A 23,938-nucleotide genomic window follows, 5' to 3' on the forward strand; every position below is an offset into this window, starting at 1 on the left:
ATGGAACTCAGCAGAAGGAGGCTGGGGTGTGATCACACCTTTAATACTCGTCAGATAGATGTAATACCTTACTGGTTCTAAGCTTCGTAACCTAAAGTACAGCTTTATGGCTGACTAACATTCTAAGGATTATTTCATAAGTATTTTAAGAAAATGTCCAGATAAATTATTTACTTTGCAGTGATTTAGCTCATGATTTTCATTCAGATTAAGTGAGAATTTCACCCATTTGCAGAGCTGTCAGTCGCACCAGGGTAATTCAGGTCAAGTACCTTGAAAATACATTGTAATGATGTAGATACAAACATACTGGAAAAGCTTTGAGAGATTTATGTATATTTCTGTTTATAGTGCATGTATTGTGTGTCACAGTGCCGGCGCCACCCTCACTTTGGCACCCCCTCTGGACCCTGATGTTCCTTGTTCCAGGAGTGGAAGCCACTTGTAGAGGGAACTTATTTTGAGCCTTTGCAACCTCTTCCCTCGGTGCCCTTCATGTCCTCCACAACCTCCAACCTGCAGGGCACTGAATGCAACATGCCAACCATCTCTTCTGAAACCCTGAGAAAGTGCAAGGTACCATGGTAATACTGGTCACGATCCAGGGCACCAGTCTCCGCAGCAGAGCTTCTCACTCAGAGCCCTGTGGGTGTTTTTCCATCCCAAAATTACAGCTGCTAATTTCGCTGTGGTAGTTACCGTCCTTGGCTCACAAGGTGAGCACTTTAGTTAAATTAGACAGAGTTGATCACAGCTGGAGCGAAAACCCGCAGGACCTGCACCCACAGGAGTTGTGAATGAGCGCTGCCACTTCTGCAGCGTAACAGAGCCTTGAAGCTCCATGCAGCTCCTACATGGACGAACCCTGACGTCTCGAACCCTTTGCAGCATCAGAACGTTCAGAAACACTTTTACACGCTGAGTGGTTCGCTGGGATACGGCACTGCTATCATAGCAGATGGCGTTGGACTCATTTATGGAGCTGTCAGGAGAGAAGTGGCTCTGAAAGAGATGAGTTCGAGACCCTCCTTTAATTCTGGGCAGGATTCAGCAAATTCAGGTTTAATGAGAAAAAGGGTTACATTCTGTAAGCAAAATTACTTTTAATAACTTTTGACAAAGAGCGCTGGTGGGAAAATGTGTCTCCGAACAGCAGCATGGAGACCATGGTCCTGCAGAACCGTTGACGGTTTGCCGTCTTCCCCTGGTATCTCAACAGACTTTGAAAAAGAGCAAATATTCGGTCTCCAAAGTGCAGGTGCATTAGTCACAGAAACTGCAGAATCTTTTAACCCTGCAAGAGGAATGGAGATGGAAATCATGACAGGACACAAAATGAAGGGAAGCTACAAAAGAAAAGGGCAACAGAGGTGACAGGAAGCTCTCTGACACAGCCCTAAGGACACTTCCAAGGATATCTGGTAAAAAGAGCAAAATGACGATGGAATCAACACCAAGGAGGGTCTCGACCCCTTTTCTTCCAGACCCACTTTCCTCCTGATCTCCTCAAAGCTCCATAAATGAGTCCAACACCATCTACTATGATTATTATCTACGTGTTTGCTATTTGAATGTCACTTCTTTAGGCAGCTCCTCAAGGGATGTGAACCAGCAACATGGTGGTGTTAGACACACAAGCTGTGTGTCCACACTCCCACGCACATGTGTGTGAAGCTCTTACAGTGGAGTTGCAGATGCAGGGAACCTGGATTTCCATGCTAATGCGCTGGGAATTTTTTACACGTCTTCCCCACACAGAAATAGCTTTTCATGAAAAATATGTCCCTTTAGAGCAAGGCGGGTCGCGACTGCAGCTGGTCTTGTGCGACATCACCGATGCGATACACTGAACTGGTAGCGGACAGCCACAAGGTGTCGTTGGAGTTCTGGTACCGCTCGGCCCGATCCCGTCTGCTTACTTCAGTAGCACGCTTGTGGGAGTACAGGGTGTCTCAGAAGTCCGGAATCACGGTGAAAAACAACAAGCCCGGTTTTCTTATTTTTCCAGACCTGTGTTATCTCTAAGGAAGGAAGGAAGTCCAGACAATTGTGCTTCTGGGGAAATGGAGTGAGGGGGACGTTGCTCTGTCACATATGGTGCAAACATGGAGATGGGAGTGTGTGGGGGCAGCTGGTAGTCCAGTGATTAGAACTTCTGCCCTCCTTTCTGAAGGTTGCTGGTTCCATCCTCACTTCCTGCTGTAGTACCCTTGAGCAAGGTACTTAACCCTAAATTCCCCCCATTATTGCTTCCAGGGTAATTTTACTGGAGCAATTGAGAGTAAGTACATTGCTCAAGGGTGCTACAGCTGGAGGTGGGATTCAAACCTACAACCCTTGAGTCCAAAGGCCTCAGCTCCAACCCCTACACTCCCAGCTGTCCCTGCTGAACGGGAGCATTCGTATTGCTACCTCGTTATTTTCCCCACGATTCCACAATTATGGGACAGCCACTATATTCATTTCAACAAGATGTCTATTGATCATGTTCTTCCACAGGTTTGTAGACTTCCTCCCTCGTTCGGTCGCGTCCTCATCTGACCGCAGGCCGCGCAAGTCCAGCCAGAAGGAGGCCAAGGTGTTTTCGCTTGCAGGGCTCAGCTGCAGAGTTCAAGCCCGTTTCCATATCCGGCAAAACCTCACTGGTTTGTCTTCACAATTCAACGCTATTTGTTTCTACAAACACACCTTATTCGGGAGTCCAATGGCTGGAGTGTCACAGGGCATCTACCCCCCCCACTCCAATGCACCCCCCAACCCAAGCCGGTATGACTAGAATAACTTCCCCATGAGCAAAGCAGACATCGAAACAAACAAACTCCTCACGGACTTGAGGAAGTAAAGAGGAGAAACGTGTCGTGATCCGAATCGACGAGATCGCGGTGAGTCAGGAGTCCATGTGACCGAGACTCTCGACGCCTTTCGCCTGGAAAAGGCCCAGCAGCACCTCTGTTTCCTGGGGTCCAGACAAAACCCTCTCTTTTGAAACACAAAGTAGGACAAAACCTTCTTAATATATAAAAAAAAAAGACAAAAGCCCCTGTTTTTTTCTGTTTTTTTGCACTTTAATGCTATTTAATACCATTATAATTGGAAGAAAAAATATAAATTAAGTAATTTAATACTGAAGCAATCCTAAAAAATATTACAATCTTTCTCTGTGTTGGTTCATTTCTGAATGGCGTAGGACACATCATCAGGCGGTAGTAATGAAGTTTAAATAAACCTTGACACTCGATGTTTTTAATATCGCTTTTTTATTTTTCAAAGATATGGTATAATGTTCTTTTAATTATGCTTTTTTTTTATGATGGTACAAATAATTTTCTGTTGGAAAACAGTGAGCTCTACATTTCTAATGCAAGTATGAATGTATGCCACAATACAATAGTTACAATACCTTCCTCATCGCAGTCTCACTAGCGTTATTTAATAAATGTAGCATTTTAAAATTCAGGGGATGGTTCATAAACTGCAAATAATCAGAAGAATAAACATTTCGTTAATTATTTGTCCCGAGGGGGTTTCGTCCTCTGGGTGAATTCGTCACGCCTTCTCGGCTTCTCTTCTTTTCTTTCCGGCTCACAAGAGCGCTCGCGTCCCAGCCTGGTAGGACGTTTGCTCTCGACCCCAAGGCCCTTCAGCGAGATCTAAAGATAGTCCAGTTTGTCAGTGAAACCACAGCGAAGCAGCAATACGGAACATTACACACGCAATGCATCCGGAGCGGGAAGAAAACGCCATCTTATTCCACCTCTCTTCACCTCTTCCACTCTGTCACATTTAGGGACAGTTTGTTGTCAACCTTTATATATCTTACATATAACGGCACACAATATGAACATATAATATGTATTCAAAGCTTCCGGAGGGCGAATTTGGGTACCGGAGCGGGTAGCGCCGCTGCCGCACACTGTCTGGGCTGTTTGTGCGTAGACTTGAATCCAGCTCAGTCTGTTCTCCCCCTATGCTCCTCCTGAAGGTGCTCTGGTTTCCTCCCACGGTCCAAAGACATGTATTTCAGGTGGACTTGTAACTAATATGCCCCTGATTCATGTGTGTGTGGCTGCCCTGTGCTGGACTGGTGTCCCATCTAGGATGTACCCTTAATGACCAGAGATTCTGGGATTGGCTCCAGACCCCCAGGACCCAGACAAGGACAAGCAGTTACTGAAAGTGAATGAATATTTTTTTCAGTTATTTTACTGCTTCCCTGAGTTATTATTGCATGTAATGTGGGACAGCTGGTAGTGTAGTGGTTAGCGTTGCCGCTTTTGACCCGAAGTTTGCAGGTTTGACCCCACCTCCAGCTGTTGTACCCTTGAGCAAGGTACTTACCCTGAATTGCTCCAGTAAAAATTACCCAGCTGTATAAATGGGTAAATAACTAAGTACCTCGACATCGTAAGTCGCTTTCGAGGAAAGTGTCTGTCAGAATACATAGAAAATCTTCCCTCATTGCAGCAATGCCAGGAAGATACCCAAAGGTAAGCATGTGACACATGGACATGATGCCACGCCCACACCTTCGGACCAACACGGAACACCTGTGACCCAACGCAGACCGCAGCATAAAAGGCTGCGTCGGACAACCAGCTGATGCGGAACCTTGATCTGCCTCCTCGTTAGCGGCCTTCTCCAGCCATTTCCTGTTCCCGAACGCCTTCCCCGAACCCGTCCCTTGTTCCCCCGATCTACTGCCTCCTTCGGATTATCGACCTCTTGCCTGCACACTGACCTCGCCTTTTGGACCCTCCCTGTTACGACATTCGCACCTCGAAGACCCTTTGCCCGTCCTCTGACCTCCTCTCTTGGATTTCCCCGAAGACACCACGATTACCGCTCCGCACTTGGGTCCGCCGCTTCCCTCTGACGCGACCATGACACATGAATTATGAGAGTAAAATCATGTGACGAGCGCAAAGGGATCTTAGCCCAACACATATATAATAACCTGAGGCAGCGGGAGTGTTATTTCCTGAAAAATGCTGCTGCGGAAACTGCCTGATTTGACAGTTGATCGTAGGAGGATCTGACTGAGAAGAAGCAACATGTTCCACGTTCCTGTGAAGCGATATTATCGGAGCAGGAAACCCTTATCTAGCCATTAAAGGGATTCCAGACGGTTCGCCAGGTCTACGGTACGTTGGAGGATCACAGTCGGACAGCGACGGGGCGAAGCGGAAGCTCTGAACAGTTTGAGAACAACATGGAAGAAAGTGACGGCGGCTCTTCGCTGGAGGCCACGAGGAGCCACTTTGCAGGATCGTACAAGACGCATCTGAGCTCCTAGGAGGCGTGCAGGTCCGAACCCATCCATATACCGCAGCTCTAGATGCTGCTTTTTGGCTTTTTTGTTCCTGCCCAACGTGGGCACCTTAGGCTTAGGGGTTAGAACTTCTCCCTTTCACTTAGAGGACTCGGGTTCCAGTCCAACCCCCATCTTGACCAGGGTCCCTGCCCCGATCCGGTACAGGAAAAATTACCACGCTGCACACAGACTGACAGACGGGTAAATGATGTGACTTTACTATGTTTACTCATCCTGATAGAGCTCAGAAATATCCCGCAATGTATTGACCCAAAATAAACTTTTCCTCACATCACGTTGAAGCTGCACTTAAAAAAAGAGAAAGAGAGTGAAAAAACAAACAAACTGGAGCACAAAGGCTCGTTTACCCCACTCGTGCCCTCGGGAGGAGGACGGAGGGAGGAGTGAGGAGTGAGCATCTCCACCCCGCGCGCTCTCCGTCCTCGCGATCGCCACCGCACTCGAACCCCGGGCTCTCAGGTTCCCGCTGCCCGCAGGACCGACTCTCTGTCCCCGCGGAACCATGGCCTCGTGCAGGCGGACGCTGTGCGCGTGCGGCTGCGCGGCGCTGCTCTGCGCGCTCCTGCTCGCGCTGGCGCTGTCGCTCGCGCTCCGCCACGCGCTGCGCTGCTCCGACGGGACCTTCGCGCACGGCGCGGTCTCCGCGGACTCGGGCACCTGCTCCAAAATCGGCAGGTACGTTTTCCCGCCGGGGGGGGGCATACGAAATCATAGCCAACTAGCGAAACGGGCTCAATTTAGGTAAAGAATATTTTCAGTTATTATTCTCATTTTTAAAAGGCGGAGTCTCTACTTGTTCAGGTTTGTTACCTGCGCGAATGAGCTTTTCTTCTAAGTTCATAAGTCCCCCAGGTACAGATGCAGAGCAGAAAAGTGAGGAAAAAGTACGAATTCACTTTTCTCCAAAGTTGTTTCCAATGAACTCTATGTAGTATCATCAGCCGACACACCTTATTCACCACGGTGACTTACACTGCTAGATACACTACTTACACTGGATCACTCATCCATACATCAGTGGAACACACACACACTCTCTCTCGGTCACTCACACGCTATGGGGGAACCTGAACGGCATGTCTTTGGACTGTGGGAGGAAACCAGAGCACCGGAAGGAAGCCCACTCAGACACATGGAGCGGGGATCAAACCCATGTCCTCTCGCACCACCCAGGTGCTATAAGACAGCAGCACTCCTCACTGTGCCGCCCGCCTGCAGGCACGTTACAGAAAATATTACATCTTAAGCAGCACTTTCCGAGTCCCTACACACTATTGCACAGAGCATTTACGTGTTTCTCCATTACAGAAGGAGGCAAAAAAAGGTGAAGTGGGGTGACTGGAGACATCCCAGCATGCGCTGTAAGAGCTGTCACGCTGTAAATGATGCCGCGGTGCTGAGGGAGACCCCAGAGCAGTAACGACATTGGTGTTAGGAGTGGGATTCCCGAAGTGACTTGGCTTCCCAAGTGTGGTGGTAGGAGTGGGATACTAGTGATCACTGCTGGGGGTGGCTTGTGGGTGGTCTGGCGCTTCTAGCCATACCTTTACATTCAAAGGACAGAGATGGAAGTCCCAGCTCCTGCTCTAGTACCCTATTCGAGCTACTTACCTTAAATGGATGCGGTAAAATGACCCTGCTGTATAAATGCATAAACAAGTGTTTGCTGCTTTGACAAACAACGTGAGCTAAACCAAATGACTAATCCTACAGTTTAAATTTAGCTAAGTCCAGTTCCCCTTCCTGATTCCTGGACCAGTGACCCCCAGAGCTACAGCGAGAGGTCTTGTTCTCACCTTTGCTAAAATCAGGGCTTCATTATCACCAGTAGTCGCTCCTCTGCAAAGTTCCTTCCCAACTTTACACCTAAGAAGTGTAAGAGTACCGAATTCAGAGCAATGCGCCCGCTTACCTACAAGGAGGAATAACTACACTGGTGCTTCAAGCGCCGTCATCTGGTTGAGTCTAGGAGGTTTGGAACTAGAATATTCCCGATGACACGGGGATTATGAAATGTCTTAATAAGAGTAAGTTCTGATGTCGGGAGTGTAGAGCACGAAATGTGTCGCTCATTTTTAAGACGCCCTGTTATTCCTATGCAGCACTTATCGTTCTTGGCACATTGACTGCAGTTTACTCTTCTTCTTGCTTTTTAAGTTCTTGTTTCCCGAGGATGCATCTTCAGCTCATCTCTGAAGGCTCAGCCGAGCCATCGGGAACGCGAGCGGCACGAACGTGCTCTTTGTGATGTGACATGCGACCACATATTCAAATGTCCTGACCGCTCTGTCCAAGTATAGCTGCGAGATGTAAAACACCAGCGGTGTGTTTGAGGGCACGTTCACACTCCTTTTCGCAGGGACACTGGACGGCGTTTGACGCCCCTGTGCTCTACAGCGGAAGCAGTGGCGGAAATAGGGTCTTTGAGCAATAACTACGCAGGTCCATCTACACGTTTTGAAGGACCAAACCCACCAGTCTGCAAAATCGTCTCTTTTTCTATTGGCATAATGCGGAGAAGCATTAATGTGACGCTAGAGTGCCTGAAAGCATCGGTCTCGGAGGAGAACCCGGGACCGAGACACGTGCAGATGAAGATCTGTACATGCCGGTGGTCTTTGAACAGTCGTGACAGTGTTACGATAATGTGTGTTACTGTACGCTCCACACACACATACTGCTTCTGATGCTCTTCGTGCGGCGGCACGCCATCAATCGCCACGGGCCTTAAGTCATTCAATATTAAAGCTCTAGTTCTTGTGATTATTTGTTTACAGTGAGTAGAGTGGAGGGGGGTTGGGGTGGGGGGTGGAGGCCATAATTAAAGGGGAAAGACTTATTTAATGACTTGTAACTGTAACTTTTTATCATAAATGTCCGGAGAGGAAAAAACTCGCAGCCTAATGGCGAAATGTGAGGGAGAAGAGCTCAGATCCATGTGTCGGGAGCTGTGGTTTGCGCTTTCTGGACAGACGTGCTGCACGCAGCGCTCGCGGCACCCCGGCTATAAGAGTCGCCGCTCGTCCCTCCCTCTTTGCTCTGCTGCCAAATGCCGACTTCAATAAATCTTAAAACGCCTTTCGCCTCCCGTGCACAACCAGGAAGCTTATTCTCAACCCTTCATCCGCCCTCAGCGCGAATAAACGTTTTCTTCTCTGGATTTACACTGGTTCTTGCTCCGATGTGAGGCCTCGTGTTGTTCTGCGCTCCTCGTGCCCTCCGTGGTTTACAGGTGGCCTCAGGTCGTGCAGGTGAAGGGTTTGCATCAGCGTTTGCGTGCGTTGCTGGAATAGCTCATTTAATCTAAAATGTGCATGAGGGAATCAGTCATGTTAGTAAATATATATATGGGAGACATATATGGGCAAGGAGCCCTGCTGCCGGGAGGCGGAGGGGGAGTGGGGTCCCTGCACTTACGACCCCCTGATTCGACTGGTTTATTCTGGTGCTCCGGCTGTGGTTTTTTTTTTTTCCCCGACACGCCACAAGTAGGGAACTCTGCCCACATCTGCTCGACCCTATCGCGCCTCTCGGGATGCGTGAGTGTTTTACTGGCACCACGCCAGAGCCCGTCGGGGCTGTTAGAAAAGATGCAAATGAATCGGAACGGACTGGAGACGCACCGGTGGCCTCCCCGAACGTGAGAACGGTGGTGTTCGCATGGTGTTCGCTCGCATCACGTAAGAGCTGCGCGTTCCAGTCGCTGTCTCCCACATGCGGCTCCTGGGATACGAACCGGCAACGTTCAGGGTGCAAGTGTTCTTTAACCACCCGTTTTCCCGGACTCCTCATTCCTGGTATTTCTTTGGACGGGCTGCCTGCTGATTTGGGGGGTGTGGCTCAACGATTATGGCCCCCTGCAGCTTCCGTTTCCCTAGTAACAGCCAAAAAAGCTCCCCCTGCAGGCCCATTTTTCTGACCTCTTTTGCTCCGTTCCTGGCAGCATTCCGCATCTCGAGCGCTTTGACAAACATGCGTCCACCTTCTCGCTCCTTAATCCGGCTTTCCTCAACAAAGCTGCTCTTCTTGGGGACGTTGCGCTGCGGCCAACGGTCTCTACGGCCCCTGCTGGCCCCGCGCTTTTCGTCTCTTGTGCTCCTCAGGATTAGTCCGTCCGTCTCCCTTCGTGTTGAGAAGGGACTCGGGAGTCGGAAAGGAGATTACAGAATGAATGTAGAGCGCGAGCCAGCAGTGGGATTAAGGGAAAAGAGGTTCACTCTTGACTTCGCAAAACCTCCTTTTGAAGTCACCCCTGGGTTTCTGTGCATTTGTTCTAGGCGTCATGGTGAGGTGTTTTTGCGCTGTGTGTGTGTACCACCTTGTCGACCTGCCGAGCCCACACTCTGTTTTCTTTCATCGTTTGGACAGTGATCAGTTGTGTTCCTGTGATTGTATTACCATGGGAGGTGAAGTGAATAAAAACCATAGCTCTGGCCATCGCTGCTTCACATCTGACTACATCCTGTGGGAATGGAGCCCTGGTTGTACTGAGGCTCTGTGACAATGGGGCCATGAAGGGAATGAGGTCCTGTGGGAATGAAGCCCTAGCAGAATGAAGCCCTAGGGGAATGAGGTCATGTGGGAATGGAACCCTGGTGGTAATGAGGCTCTGTGGCAATGGGGCCATGAAGGGAATGAGGTCATGTGGGAATGGAGCCCTGGTTGTAATGAGGCTCTACGGCAACGGGGCCCTGAATATAATGAGGTCGTGTGGGAATGGAGTCCTGTAGGGAATGAAGCCCTAGCAGAATGAAGCCCTAGGGGAATGAGGTCGTGTGGGAATGGAGCCCTGTAGGGAATGAAGCCCTAGCAGAATGAAGCCCTAGGGGAATGAGGTCCTGTGGGAATGGAACCCTGGTGGTAATGAGGCTCTGTGGCAATGGGGCCATGAAGGGAATGAGGTCATGTGGGAATGGAGCCCTGTAGGAAAAGAAGCTGTAGCAGAATGGAGCCTTCTAGGGAATTGAGCCCTAGGAGAATGGAGCCCTGTGGGGAATGGAGGCCTGGGAGAAAGGGGTCCTATAGGGAATGAGGCCCTGAGGCTGCATTCACACCCTGTGACCTACAAGAGATGATGAACAAGAAACCAGCTCTTCACCATTCTGGAAATATTAATTTGTCATTAATTTTTTTCACTAACAGAAGTCCGCATTTACCTCTGAACGTTCAGCATCTCTGTCGAATATCGGAACTGCGATCTTCATGACGTCTTTGAGTTTGAATGACACCAAAAAAAAAATGACATTTTGGAGGAAATATCCCCCAAAAATAATAGCAAAACCATACTATTAGACAGCACCCGCTGTCACAAAAATGGATGTGCAAATGCAAAACTTTCAGCATGTGAGCGTTTTGTGAGATTTTTCAGTTGCCTTAGGATGGAGTTAATTAGTAAGCAAGTCATTTGCATGTATTTCATTAGCGAGTCTGTGTGTGTGTGTGTGTGTGTGTGTGTGTGTGAGAGAGAGAGAGAGAGACAGCACGCATTAAAGGACCACAATGCAATGCGTCGTCTAAGGCGTTTCCTTCCCTACCCTTTTAGGGACATCCTGCAGCAGGGTGGCTCGGCAGTAGATGGCGCCATTGCGGCGCTGTTGTGCACTTCCCTGCTGAACCCCCAGAGCATGGGCCTTGGCGGGGGCTCCATCTTCACCGTGCGGGAAAAGAGCGGTAAGCGCCGGCCCCCTTCGAACCCGCGGCCCCCCGATCCCCCTGCGGCCTCTAGCAGCCCGAGATGGACAATTTACCCGGCGAGTGTATTTGTTTACTAAAACGTGGGCACATTCTTGGATGACTGGCGCATGCAAGGACTGGACGACGTGAAGAAGTCGCTCCGAGGGCGAGAAATCGACAAGAGTACAAAGTCATCGTGTGTTTTTGAGGTTCTCCGCGATGGAGTTTGAACTCATGTCTTTCACTAAAGTGAGAGTGGCAGGAAAAAACTGCATGTGCGTGTGCGTGTGTGCGTGCGTGGGCGCGTGTGTGTGTGTCGCTTCCCCCCGTCCGACTAACTGAACTCAACGAGCCACGTGATTCCAGAAAGGCCATGTCTCTTCCCCATTACCTGCGATCGCTCCCAAATTGCCCACATTACGTGGGAACAGCAGCGGCGTCTGAATCGCCTTAAATGGAGGGATTTTTCGATGCATAAAGAAGGGTATTACTCCACGCAGACCCCATTACCATCCATTTCACTGCAAATTATATCAATTAATGGAGAGTGAGTGACACCGGGGCAGGATTAAAATCCCGGGCTGTGCCTGGCGAACAGCGCGAACCAGTTAACGGGGAGCCACATATCGCCATATCGCCTCCTGCGAAATGACCAAAAGTCCTCTCCAAAAGTCAGGGCACCTGAAATTGTAAAAACGTCTCCGGCATAAACACACATTGTCAGAAACCGCTTGTCCCGAGCGGGGTCGTGGCGAGCCGGAGCCTAACCCGGCAACACAGTGCGCAAAGCTGGAGGGGGAGTTGACGAACCCAGGATGGGATGCCAGTCTATCGCAAGGTACCCCAAGCAGGACTCGAACCCCAGACCCACCAGAGAACAGGACCTGGCCAAACCCACCGTGCCCCCTGCACCCCCGTCCGGTATTAACAAGAAACACTAAAGCGGGGCGTGCTTATGAAGGGCACCGGAATGTCGCCCAAATAAAGTTTTATGGGAGTGCAAAACGTCCCCTAGAACAACGGTGATGTTTTCACGAATAGAACGACCTCGAGCTTCACAGCTCCAACCGACAGATGTTTCGCCGTTGGTTTTCCTGCTGCTTTGTCGTCTCTTCACCTACAGACAGCAGTTATGGACATTCCCTGTGAAGGATTGCTCATAATTAATAATGTAGCACGCTGCGCTCTGGGTTCAGATAAGGCGAAAAAGGATGCGCAGACAGCATTCGTTACAAATGTTTATCGGAACACCAGCACAGGAGAAAATAATGCTCCTGGTCCAAGAACCCCTTTTTCTCAAGGATCTGCATCTAAAACCAGCTTTCCCAGCCTGCTTAGCACCACTCAGGCTTTTTTCTCTCACCACTGGCAAACATAATGATCCCCTTATATTCCCCGTAGGTCCCTACAACGGTTAAACACAATCCCATTTTACCCATAATTCAACTATTTACAATAAGCACATTTTCCCGCTCAAACTCACGGTAGCACGGGTCGTTACAATAATAAAGCAATATTATTTCTATAGGGGTGGTTTATTAACAGTTTATTCAATAATTGTGTGTAATGAACCTTTTTTTTCCTTTTCAAGGAAAGGTCACAGTAATTAATTCGAGGGAGACAGTCCCTAAGGTGTTCAAAGCAGACCTGCTGAAAGACTGCCCTGTGGACTTCCAGATGGGGTCAGGTAGGGTTCACATCCCCTGGCCTGGGGGAAGTCCTCGTCCCGTCCCCCCCGACCCCTCTCACCTGACCTCCTGACTCTGACTCACCGAAGTTGTTTTGACCGTGACCGAGGCCTCAGTGGGGAGTGCCGCCACAATCCCATGTAGAGGTTTCCCTCATTAAAGAACATAATTCCATTTGTGAAAGCAGCCCTGGGGGGGCGTTGTTATGGGACGGTTAAAGTAGCAATTTCTTACAGGAAAAAATCAGCGAAACATTCAAATAAAGAACACACTATAAACACAGCAATAAAATGACCGCATATCATACTTAATCATATTTGTGACAATAATCGTTAATCGACGGCACACAAAGTGCACACTGTTTTATTCGCGGTGACGCAGTGTGAACCGTGTTTTAAAAACGTTTAAAAGCAGGCTGTCCAAAAATGGTGTTGGCAAGTTGTGGAACATCTCCAACGCCACAAATTAACCTCAAATAAATGAGAACTTTTTCTTCTTTAAAAAAAGTAATCAAATATACTGCAGAGCCAATATAATGTGTCTTGATGTAACATAGACTGGCCTTCAATTTGATCAAATATCTTGGAGTCCTGGGTCCAAATCATGTGTCCTCAGTGTATGGATGGAAAAATCTTTAATACATGAATATACATTATACATGTCATGAATTATGTAAAGAACATATATATTGCAATATATATAAAATATATCATATATAACATATGTACATATATAACAATATGTGATATTGTATTGTGTAATATCCAGTATATATATATTGGCGCTGCTCCCTTTGGATCCAAAGGTCACAGGTTTGAATCCCACTCATAGCTGTACTACTCTTGAGTAATTTACTTACCCTAAATTGCTCCAGTAAAAATGACCCAGCTGTATACATGGGTAAATAATTGTAAATAGCTGAACACTGTAAGTCGCTTTGGAGGAAAGAGTCACCAAGATGAATAAATGTAATGGAAGCTGAAACGCTGAAGGATGTGACCTTACTGTGGTTAAAATGGGCATGGTGAAACGCTGTATTTGCGCTTCACAGCCAATATGCAGGGTATTACTTTCCACTTCAGCCACTATCTGAGTCACATTTGGATTATTGGCGCCCAAAGTCATGGAGTTAGAGGTGCGTTCCGTGAGTCGCGGGACGCAGATTTGCACATTACCGCCGCGCTGAGGCCCGTGTGAGGGCACGTCCAGCACCTGTCATCTGAGGCTCTTCCAACACTCTCGGGCCCTTTGGGCTCCTTTCGCTTTATCCAGCGTGACGCGCACCGGAGATGTGTTTTACGAAGCTGTCTGAGGAAGGATCTGCGAAGCCTTTGCTTTGCCTGCTCTTATTTGTATCTGTATTTCTCCTCGTCCCGCATCAGTCCCCCGAAAGGTCAAAGGGAATCAGCTCCAGTTAAACCTCCCAACTCTGACAGCAGTGAGGTGTTGAAACCCTAAGACACACCTTTCATGTGTGCAAACACCAGAGATGCTCACACATCACTGGAACTTTACAATTTACATTTATTTATTTAGCAGACGCTTTTCTCCAAAGCAACTTCCAGTGAACTCTCTGTAGTGTTACCAGCCCACACACCTTATTCACCACGGCGATTAACACTGCTAGATACACTACTTACACTGACTCACTCATCCATACATCAGTGGAACACACACACTCTCTCTGTCACTCACACACTATGGGTGAACCTGAACAGCAAGTCTTTGGAGTGTGGGAGGAAACCAGAGCACCCGGAGGAAACCCACACAGACAGAGGAAGAACCATCAAACTCCACACAGACTACTCGCTGTGCCACTGTGCTACCCGTAAAACATGAGGCTTCTGGGCGGAAGGGAAAGCCATTAGTGCGAAGCCTGGCGAGACCCACTTTTTAATTAAGATACAAGCGCAATATGACATGTCTTCATTAAGACGTATGCGGCCGCGTCTTTCAGCAGCGCGAGAATTTCTGTCAGATCAACAGATGTAATTCCCAGGAATTTTACACCTACAGCAGGGCTGTGGAGTCGGGACACAAAACCTCCGACTCCGCCTCCAGCAACCCAACAATTGCTTCCGACTCCGACTCCACAGCACTGCACCCCCATCCCCCCCGCTTCCCTCGCACGCTGACCATGCTTCTGGACAAAGTGTCCGAGTGCGGCCCTCTGACACGGGGCTCTTGCGATTGTCCCCAAAGGCAGCCGGTGGATCGGAGTGCCGGGGGAGATCCGCGGTTACGAGCGAGCCCACTCGCTGTTCGGGCGGCTGCCGTGGGCCACCCTCTTCCAGCCCATCATCAAGCTCGCTCGGGAGGGCATCGCCTTGCCGACCGTCCTGAACCGCTACCTCTTGCTGCTCAGGAAACTCGGAGAGACATCCCCCCTGCGGTACAGTAGATCAAATCGACCGGTCCTATTTGCGGTCACATGACCAGCGGCCAGAAACGTAGGTATCCCTTGCAGAGCGAGTACGATTCTTCCCTGAAATTTGCGCGCAAGGTGAATTCCTGTGAACCAAACTCTTAATTAGCATCAGTATAAAGTGAGAAAACAATGTGCTCGCGGACCACTAAAGGTTTATTCATTTTTTCAGCAAATTTACGAAACTCTCATATGGTCTTTAAAACACAGAGAAAATCGAACTCAAACAACCAGGTCCAGAGTACTGGAACCGCCCTGGTCATCATTAGGTCCAGGTACTAAGAACCACATGGTAAAAACCACTCGTACATACAGTAAATCCTTAATTTCACTAATTTCAGTTTGAACAGACCAAATTCTGCGCTTTGCATGTCACTTACTTCCCATGGGTCAGCACTTGGGTGCGTACCCATACACAGTTGAACTGGTAGTCGGTATCTGTGTTTTTCACGTGTGTTTTGCTTTTCCTTTCCAGGAAGCTGTTCAGCAACGAGAACGGCACCCTGCTGAAGGAGGGCGACATGCTCAGGTTCAAGCAGCTGGCAGATACTCTGGAGGTCATCGCCAACCAAGGGCCCGACGCCTTCTACAGAGGGAAGATAGCGAGGGACCTGATCCAGGACGTCCAGGATGCAGGTGTCGTAACGGACCCCAAACCTCCAACCTCAAGTCTGCTCACCTCCATCACCCCTTTTCTGCAGGGAGTTGGAGAAGAGAAATCGTCATTATGATCTTCACCTGATTAGAAACCCGTTCAAGTTTACAGTGTGGTGACAAGCGCCAACCTAACCCAACCCCAACCCTAAACCCAACCATAACGTTAACCTTAACCCTAAACCCACCCCTAACCCTAAACCCAACCATAGCCCTAACCCTAACTCTAATCCTAACCCTAAACTCAACCATAGCCCTAACCCTAACCCTTAACCCAACCATAACCCTAGCCCTAACCATTAATCCTAATCCTAACCCTAAACCCACCTGTAACCGTAACCCTTAATCCGAATCCTAACCCTAAACCTACCCTAACCCTTAATCCTAACCCTAAACCCTACCATAACCCTAAACCTAATCCTAAACCCTGAACCCAACCATAACCCTAATCCTAAACTTAAACCCAAGTATAATCTTAACCCTAACCCTAAACCCAACCCTAAGGCTAACTCTTACAGCACGTGGAAAGAAGTAGAGAACTCTTTACGTTCATCAGTGTTTTTGTATTCGTGTGGTTTGATCAGTGATGATTTTCTGGATTCCAATTAACCCCCTGCAAATCAGGGGCTGGTATCCCCACTGACAGAAATGATTGTCCCCCCGCTGCGCTTTAGGTGGAACATTATCTTTGGAGGATCTGGAATCGTACAAAGTGAAAGTGATGGACGCCTGGCCTGTTACGCTCGGAGACTACGATATGTATGTCCCTCCACCACCAGCAGGGGGCGCTGTTCTCAGCTTCGTCCTGAACATCATGAAAGGTAAGTGCTCCGCTTCACCTCCTCAACACTTAATCCTCCTCACGCTTTGGATACCTTCACATGCAGTTTTTGTTCTCTAATAATGTGCACTACTTTTCTACACAGATTGATTTAATTAGCAGGATTATTGAAGAGAAAATATCCACCTCCTGCACCAGGGTAGGGCTGCTTCAGCTAGAAGGTCTTCAGGATTCACTCAGCTGTGTAGATCAGTGTCAAGCTCATGTGTCCCATGAATCTCTGCAGCCAAGCAACCAGCTACGCGACTCATGAGATGTCGTGTTTACCTGCACAATGCTTTGATGAGCAGATATCCAGCAAGTGTTCTGTTCTCTCCACCTCGTTGACAGGGTACGACCTGGATCCATCTTCAGTCGTTGGTGAGCAGAAGACCTTGATGTATCACCGCTACGTGGAGGCCTGCAAGTTCGCCAACAGTCGAAAACGGAGCATCCGAGACCCTGCCTTCTCCTCTGACACGGTGAGTCTCTCTGGAAACCGAACAAGTTCATGAGAAACAACACAACGGTGTTGATGTTGACTCCATATATGTGGAGCTCTTCCACAAAGTTCTCTACTCTACGAAGTTTTAAAGGGCTTGCGTCCATTGTCGCTGTGATTGAGCCCATCCATCCGATTGCTGCTCGTTGTCTTCTTCCTCCTCCGTCTTTTTCATCATCACCGTCTTTCCAAGAGAATCCGATCTTCTCATGATGTGTCCGAAGTGCCGTCACACCAGTCTCACTATTTGAGAGCCCTGCCTTGATTTCATCCCATATTCATTCATGTTCCATTTTTTTGTTATCCACTCGGCCTACGAAGTGGATCTCTCAGAACTCGGTTGTGGCCTTCAGACGGTTTTTTTCCCATCACAGAGGAGCCTTGCGGTGTCATCGCCACCGTGCTGCCGCTCATGCGCTACCGCCGTTGTGCGGTGAAGCTCAGGGGGCTGAACAAACTGCAGGACCCCTCCACTCTCACACACTCAGATGCTGACTGTCCTCCCACTTGTTGACGGATGAGTCTCAACACGCCAAAGAGGCGTTTTTCGCTTGTTGCTGTCCTGCGCAACACGAGTCGCCGCGTGGAGAACAACAAGCCCGGCGGCGGCGGCAGCGGCCCTTCAGCCTGAATTAATTCAGCTGGAGACGTACCCCAGCGCTCTCTGGGGCTCTGCTCTTGAATATTCACACGCTCTTTCTTCTCTCCACACCTACGGATCGGTGCCTTCCGCAGTTGAGTCCGCGGGCAGAGTTCTCCTGCTGGTCCTTCGGGCCTCGACTCGGGTACGAGAGCCGCGCCGCAGAGGGAGGTGATCGGTGTCGTTCTGCTCAGGTCCGGGAGCGCGTTCGCGTATCTAAGGGTCGAGCACGAACGACCACATCTCAGCTGGCCCTGGGGGGGGTTTCAGCATTTAAAATATGTGACAGCATTGATGTGAATGCAGTTGCCTTTATTTAGAGCTTTTGAAATATGGCACGAAAGGTTTTTATTAAGGGTGTGAGAGAGTGGATCGGTTCTTGTTCCTCTGCGCCGTTTCGTTCCCAACCAAACGTACCGTTTTTCCCGAGCGACGCTGTGACCGTTTTGCTTATTGTAACGTATTTCAAAGAAACGCGTCAATATACACTAACTACTTGTATGACAAACAGTCAAGATATGACTCTTTAAACGTACAAACACTTTCCAGTTTATTGTAGCTGCATTTTCTTCTCTCTGTTGTCTCAAGTTTGTTGTAGAGTAAAAGCTGTTTCCCCTCCAAGCTGGTAGATGGCAGTAAAGAGCACCCAAACAGAATGGGGTGGTGGGAACGTCTTAATTCAACTCACTTCCACATTGTTTGCAAAGATGAGAAATGACATGCGGATGCTCCTCGACTAACGATGGGGTTAAGTTCTGATACTTCCTTCGTAAGTGGAAAAAGACTACAGCACCGCACCTACCGAACATCATAGCCTACTGTACCTTAAACGTGCTCAGAACACTTACCGTAGCCTATAGCTGGGCCAATTTAAGCAGGAGACACACATGGATGTTCAGTAGACATGATGGCATGCGAAAACAAAATAAAAAAATGCTTTCAGCACGGTATCGGTTGTTTAAACTTGTAGTTGTTTACTGTCGTTGGGATGATCGCTAGAGACACTGCGAGCGTGGCTGAGCGGATGCTGCGGCTTGTTGCCATCGCCAAGATCGGGAGAGAGTATCGCACCGCAGGAACAGATCGAAATTCAAAATTCCAAGTACGGATTCTACCGAATGCGTATTGTTCTTGTACCACCGCAACTTCGAAAAATCACGAATCGAACCATCGTAAGTAGAGGAGCATCTGTACATGTTCATGGGATGAATTGGTACAATTCATACAACAATAAGGACCGAATAGTGTGTTGAGGGGGGTGCGGTGGCGCAGTGGGTTGGACCGGGTCCTGCTCTCCGGTGGGTCTGGGGTTCGAGTTCCGCTTAGGGTGCCTTCCGGCAGACTGGCATTCTATCCTGGGTGTGTCCCCTCCCCCTCCGGCCTTACGCCCTGTGTTGCTGGGTTAGGCTCCGGTTCCCCGTGACCCCCTATGGGACAAGCGGTTCAGAAAGTGTGTGTGTGTATTTATTTCCAGTCATCTTAAATTAATATTGAAGTTAATAAAAATATTAAAGGCTATAATAAAGTATTATTTATTATAGCGATATCCAAGATTTTAGCAGAATGTAACCCATAAATAAATGGAGGGATGTCGGTATTGTTATGTGTTTATGGATTATGATTTAGTGATAAAAGTGAATTTGGAGTTACAAAGAAACGCAGCACACAGCTGCCAGTGTAGTTGTTAGAGCTGTTGCTTCCTTTGGTCCCTTGAGCAAGGTACTTACCCTGAATTGCTGCAGTAAAAATTACCCAGATGTGCGAATGGGTAAATAATTGTAGACAGAGCAACATCGTATCCTCAGCTGCTTTAGAGAGAAGTGTCAGCTAAATGAATAAATGTAAATCAAGTTACAAAGAAACCCCCAGCACTGCTTGTGTTTGTAAACTGAGGAACCAGAGTACAGATTACACCGTTTTACAGTAACCCAGTAAAATAACCGATTACTTTGCGAACAGAGCGTTAATATTAGTTTCTGTTTCCCGAGTTTTCCGGCATTATTCCTCACCTGTGCGATGCGGATCAGGCCAGCCTCCGGTCCCCCGTCAAGGGCTTTAAATTCGCACAGCCCCTTTTCAGGCAGCCGTTTGGTGCGTAACTACAGGAAGTGCGCAAAGAGACGAAAATGGCCTGACGGCCGAACGCGGCTTTCACACATCCCACCTGCAGCTCACGGAGAGACTGCAAGCGAAGCGCCGCGAAACAGCGCTGCTGCGTTATCACACCTTGCTCATATCCCTGTTATTTCTTTCATCGGTTTCCTTCGTCGGAAGTAAAAATCCTAAAGTGTGTGTAACTGGTCTGAGTTTTACTGTCTTCATATAATGTCATAAATAGTAATATTACATAGGCGCGATAAGAGCTGTGTTCAGATGTTAAAGTCGTACACCCAACGCCATGGAGGAGCCCCGTGTCTCATTAAATCGGTGAAGTCTTTTTGTGACAGAGGCTTTTTTCCGTCCCGGTTCGGCAGGAGGCGTTCCGGATGACAAAGGACGAGTTGGCAGACAGCGTCCGAGGGAAGATCAGCAGTAACAAAACCCACAACTCCTCCCATTACAGTGCCGGGCCTTCCTGGGACCACATGGGAACCACTCATGTCTCCGTCTTGGCTGAAGACGGCACTGCTGTGTCAGCCACCAGCACCATCAACCACATGTGAGAGCATGTGCATGTAAAACTTTCACAGTATCATCCCAGGCCCCATCAACCACGTGTGAGACCGTGGAACATTCATAACATCATTCGCCACTCCAACAGACACAGGACCTTCATGACGTCCTACACTCCGTCGGTCGCATGCGAGGTACAAGCTTGCAGGACCTTCAGAAATCATCCTTCTCTCCATCCCTAACCCTAACCCATTCTTCATTCTAACCCAATCCACAATGCAATCTTCATTCCATTCCTAACCCTAACTTTAACCTATGAGCTTGCAGAACCTTCATGACATCATCCTACACTCCATCAGTCGTATATAAGCTTTGAGCCCATGGAAGCTTCATAATATAATCCTTCATTCCATCCCTTGCTCTAACCCTAACACATTCTTCATTCTAACCCTAGCCAAAATGCAATCTTCAATTTATTCCTAACCCTAACCCCAACACATGTAACCTGTGAGCTTGCAGAACCTTCATGACATCATCCTACACTCCATCAGTCGTATATAAGCTCTGATCCCATGGAAGCTTCATAACATCATCCTTCATTCCATCCCTGGCCCTAACCCTATTACATTCTTCATTCTAACCCTAGCCAAAATCCAATCTTCAATCCGTTCCTCACCCTAACACATGTAACCTGTGAGCTTGCAGAACCTTCATGACATCATCTCACACTCCATCAGTTGTACATGAGCCTTGAGCCCATGGAACCTTCACGACACACACGAGTTGCGAACCGATGGAACGCGGATGACCCCACTCCACTCCTCTTCAGTGACGGAAACGGCACACTTTGCTGAGGAGAACGTGGTCGCCTTTTTACATCCAAACTTTTGATGAGTTCTTGTCTTAGATTGCCGTGAGTCATGCCTGCGCTACTGTGTAATGAGAATAAGACTCTAGTGACGCATTCCTTAGTCACATTATGTCACATTCCGGTGTGTGCCTTCAAAGACCCCCTCACACAGGTCTGCTTCGGTGCATCGCTTGTTACTCTGGTTCTGCTGCCTCTCTCCACAGCTTCGGCTCCAAGGTCTACTCCCCGAAGACCGGGGTCATACTGAACAACCAGCTGTTGGACTTCTGCGGCCTGGCAGATCGTATCTTGGCTGGTAATTACATGAAGCCCATCCACACAAATGGGTCGAGCGACATCAGGCCCATTTGTGTGGATGGGCTTCACTTGATCTCCTTTCTGCTGTTATTATTATTATTATTATTATCATCATCTTCTGATCTTCTCCGGCTATGTTTAACATCGCTCAACTTCAGGAGAGCAGCCTCCTTCCTCCATGGCTCCTGTTATTCTGCACTCCGCCACCAGACAGAAGACCCTGGTGATCGGGGCATCTGGGGGCAGCATGATCACCACAGGGGTGGCTTCGGTGAGTGAGGATCTCGGTTATACCCAAGCTCTCGTCAAGCACAGCATTAAGATTAAAATTTAAAAAAAATTCTATGGGGGTGCGGTGGCGCAGTGGGTTGACCCAGGTCCTGCTCTCCAGTGGGTCTGGGGTTCGAGTACTGTTTGGGGTGCCTTGCGATGGACTGGCGTCCTGTCCTGGGTGTGTCCCCTCCCCCTCCGGCCTTACGCCCTGTGTTGCTGGGTGGGCTCCGGTTCCCTGTGACCCTGTATGGGACAAGCAGTTCAGAAAAAAAAAATAAATAAAATTCTGTGTTTGAACAACTGCGGTGTCCCACACAAAGTAAGAGAATGTAGACTCACTCATCATTATTTCTGTTCGCAGAATGGCCCCTGTTCTGTATATAGAAATAGTTTGTACATATTTTATCTATCGATCTATCTATATACACACATGCTAAGAGAAATCATATGAATATATTATAGTCATTTAAATATTATATAGTGCAATTTATTTTCTAGGAATCTTTTCCTCATGCAGAAATGATTAGAACATTTCACTTAATTTTATACATCGTAATTCTGGAGGAATCTGCAACCAATCAAAAGCCATTCCCAATTAATTAGAATAAGCCGGCCCATAAACGTTCCCACCAGCATTCATGGCCCTTGTTAATACCGTGATCCTCGCCTTGTCCCGGTGATGTGCTCACCGTGTATCTGCACCTCTCTTCTCTTGATCTGCTGGGGGGCTCATGCATATTCAAATGGTCCTCCCACCCTTGCCTCATCCCACCCCCTCCCTTCTCTGTAGGCCATCATGAACCACCTATGGTTTGGGAAGGACCTGAAGGAGGCCATCTCAGCTCCTGTGGTCTTTGTGGACTCCAAAAACGCTCTGAAGTTTGAGCCCGACTTTGACCAGGTGAAGAGACAACATGCGGACCGCACACCTGCCACAGCCGCTGCGCCACCTGCTGCCCGACTGCTCTAAAGGCTTTGAGTGAAAACAGCCGGTCTGAGCGGCGAAAGGCTGGGGGAGCGTTTGGAGAAGTCCATCTCGGCCGTAAGTACGCTGTTCCTGGAGTGCGTGCGGTGATTTTATCACTGTCCATCTCATCTCCAGGACGTGGTGGAGGCACTGAAGGCCCTGGGTCACCGAGTGGAGAAGACCAAATACTTCTACAACGTTGTGAACGCCGTCACCGCGCGAGGGGGCTGCGTGGGTGCCGTGTCCGACGCCCGGAAGCTGGGAGAGGCGGCGGGGTACTGACACGAACGCGCGGCCGAACCTGTCGGCAGATGACCACGCCCGCTCCGACCGTGACGTGTACCCAGACAGGAAGTGGTGTGGAACCTCAGGAGGATGTCAGCCTGCGGCTGAATGCCTGATGCACGGGACCAGAGTTGACACGCGAATCACACACGGTGATCGTGAGCTGTCCTTAATGACCAGCAGAGCGTTCGCACTGTGCTGGGGAGAGCAGCTGAGCCCCAGACCTGAGCTCACTGGTGTCCATCCGCATACCATAGTGAACATGAAGTAGAGCATAGTAAACACTGAACTGTACATATCTGATCACCAGATACTCTCTCCTCTTTATTTGACCACTCGTGAATTATGACTCGAGGAATAAATGAATTTGTTAAGAAATTTACTGAATGAGTATGTGTGTCTCTCTCTCATATGGCCTCTATTGGCTACAGATGAATATTTACATTTACTTCACTTTTTTCAAGCGCCTGATGTTTTTGTCCAAAGGAACGTGCAATGTTAAACTTTTTACACTTATTTACCCATTTATGCAGCAGGGTAATTGTTACTGCGCTACTTCAGGGGTAAGTATGCTACCTTAAGGGTACTGCACAATTGATGGACTTGAAACTTGTATCCTTTGATTGCAAACTGAAGGCTTTGACCATGATGCCACCCGCTGCTCAACATCAATTGTTTCGTTTTCATTGTTAGAGTTATGAACATGTTATTATTAACCATTATTTTGCTGACACCCTTGTTCCGAGCAAATCACAGTAACTTCATCCACTAAGATAACCTTCTTGAAGCAAATTATGACTTTGCACTCTAAACAAATCCCACCTCCTGCTATGGTACCCTGGATCCAGGTACTTACCTTGAAATGAAACAGTAACAGCTCTCTGTAAGTAGCTCAATG

The 23,938-nt window shown here is 48.5% G+C and overlaps 1 protein-coding gene across 1 annotated transcript; it reads left to right on the forward strand.

The window, feature by feature from the left end:
• The first annotated feature begins 4,851 nt into the window (after positions 1-4,851).
• ggt5a (gamma-glutamyltransferase 5a) lies at positions 4,852-23,375 on the forward strand. The gene is made up of 13 exons (XM_029259512.1): positions 4,852-5,304; positions 5,416-6,007; positions 10,875-11,002; positions 12,597-12,692; positions 14,896-15,085; positions 15,594-15,754; positions 16,447-16,593; positions 16,944-17,074; positions 20,209-20,393; positions 21,422-21,513; positions 21,674-21,786; positions 22,579-22,689; positions 22,891-23,375. The coding sequence occupies exons 2-13, from the start codon at positions 5,835-5,837 to the stop codon at positions 23,035-23,037; spliced, it is 1,674 nt and encodes a 557-aa protein (XP_029115345.1). The 5' UTR covers positions 4,852-5,304; positions 5,416-5,834; the 3' UTR covers positions 23,038-23,375.
• The last annotated feature ends 563 nt before the right edge of the window (positions 23,376-23,938 follow it).

This window comes from Scleropages formosus, chromosome 17 (assembly GCF_900964775.1).
Source record: "Scleropages formosus chromosome 17, fSclFor1.1, whole genome shotgun sequence".
Taxonomy (NCBI): Eukaryota; Metazoa; Chordata; class Actinopteri; order Osteoglossiformes; family Osteoglossidae; genus Scleropages; species Scleropages formosus.

Excerpts from the sequence above, each read along its gene's own strand:
- ggt5a (XM_029259512.1), top strand. The coding sequence starts at position 5,835 with ATGGCCTCGTGCAGGCGGACGCTGTGCGCGTGCGGCTGCGCGGCGCTG. Across the intron at positions 12,693-14,895 it reads GGACTTCCAGATGGGGTCAG|GCAGCCGGTGGATCGGAGTG; the intron begins GTAGGGTTCACA and ends TTGTCCCCAAAG. Across the intron at positions 20,394-21,421 it reads ACCAGCACCATCAACCACAT|CTTCGGCTCCAAGGTCTACT; the intron begins GTGAGAGCATGT and ends CTCTCTCCACAG.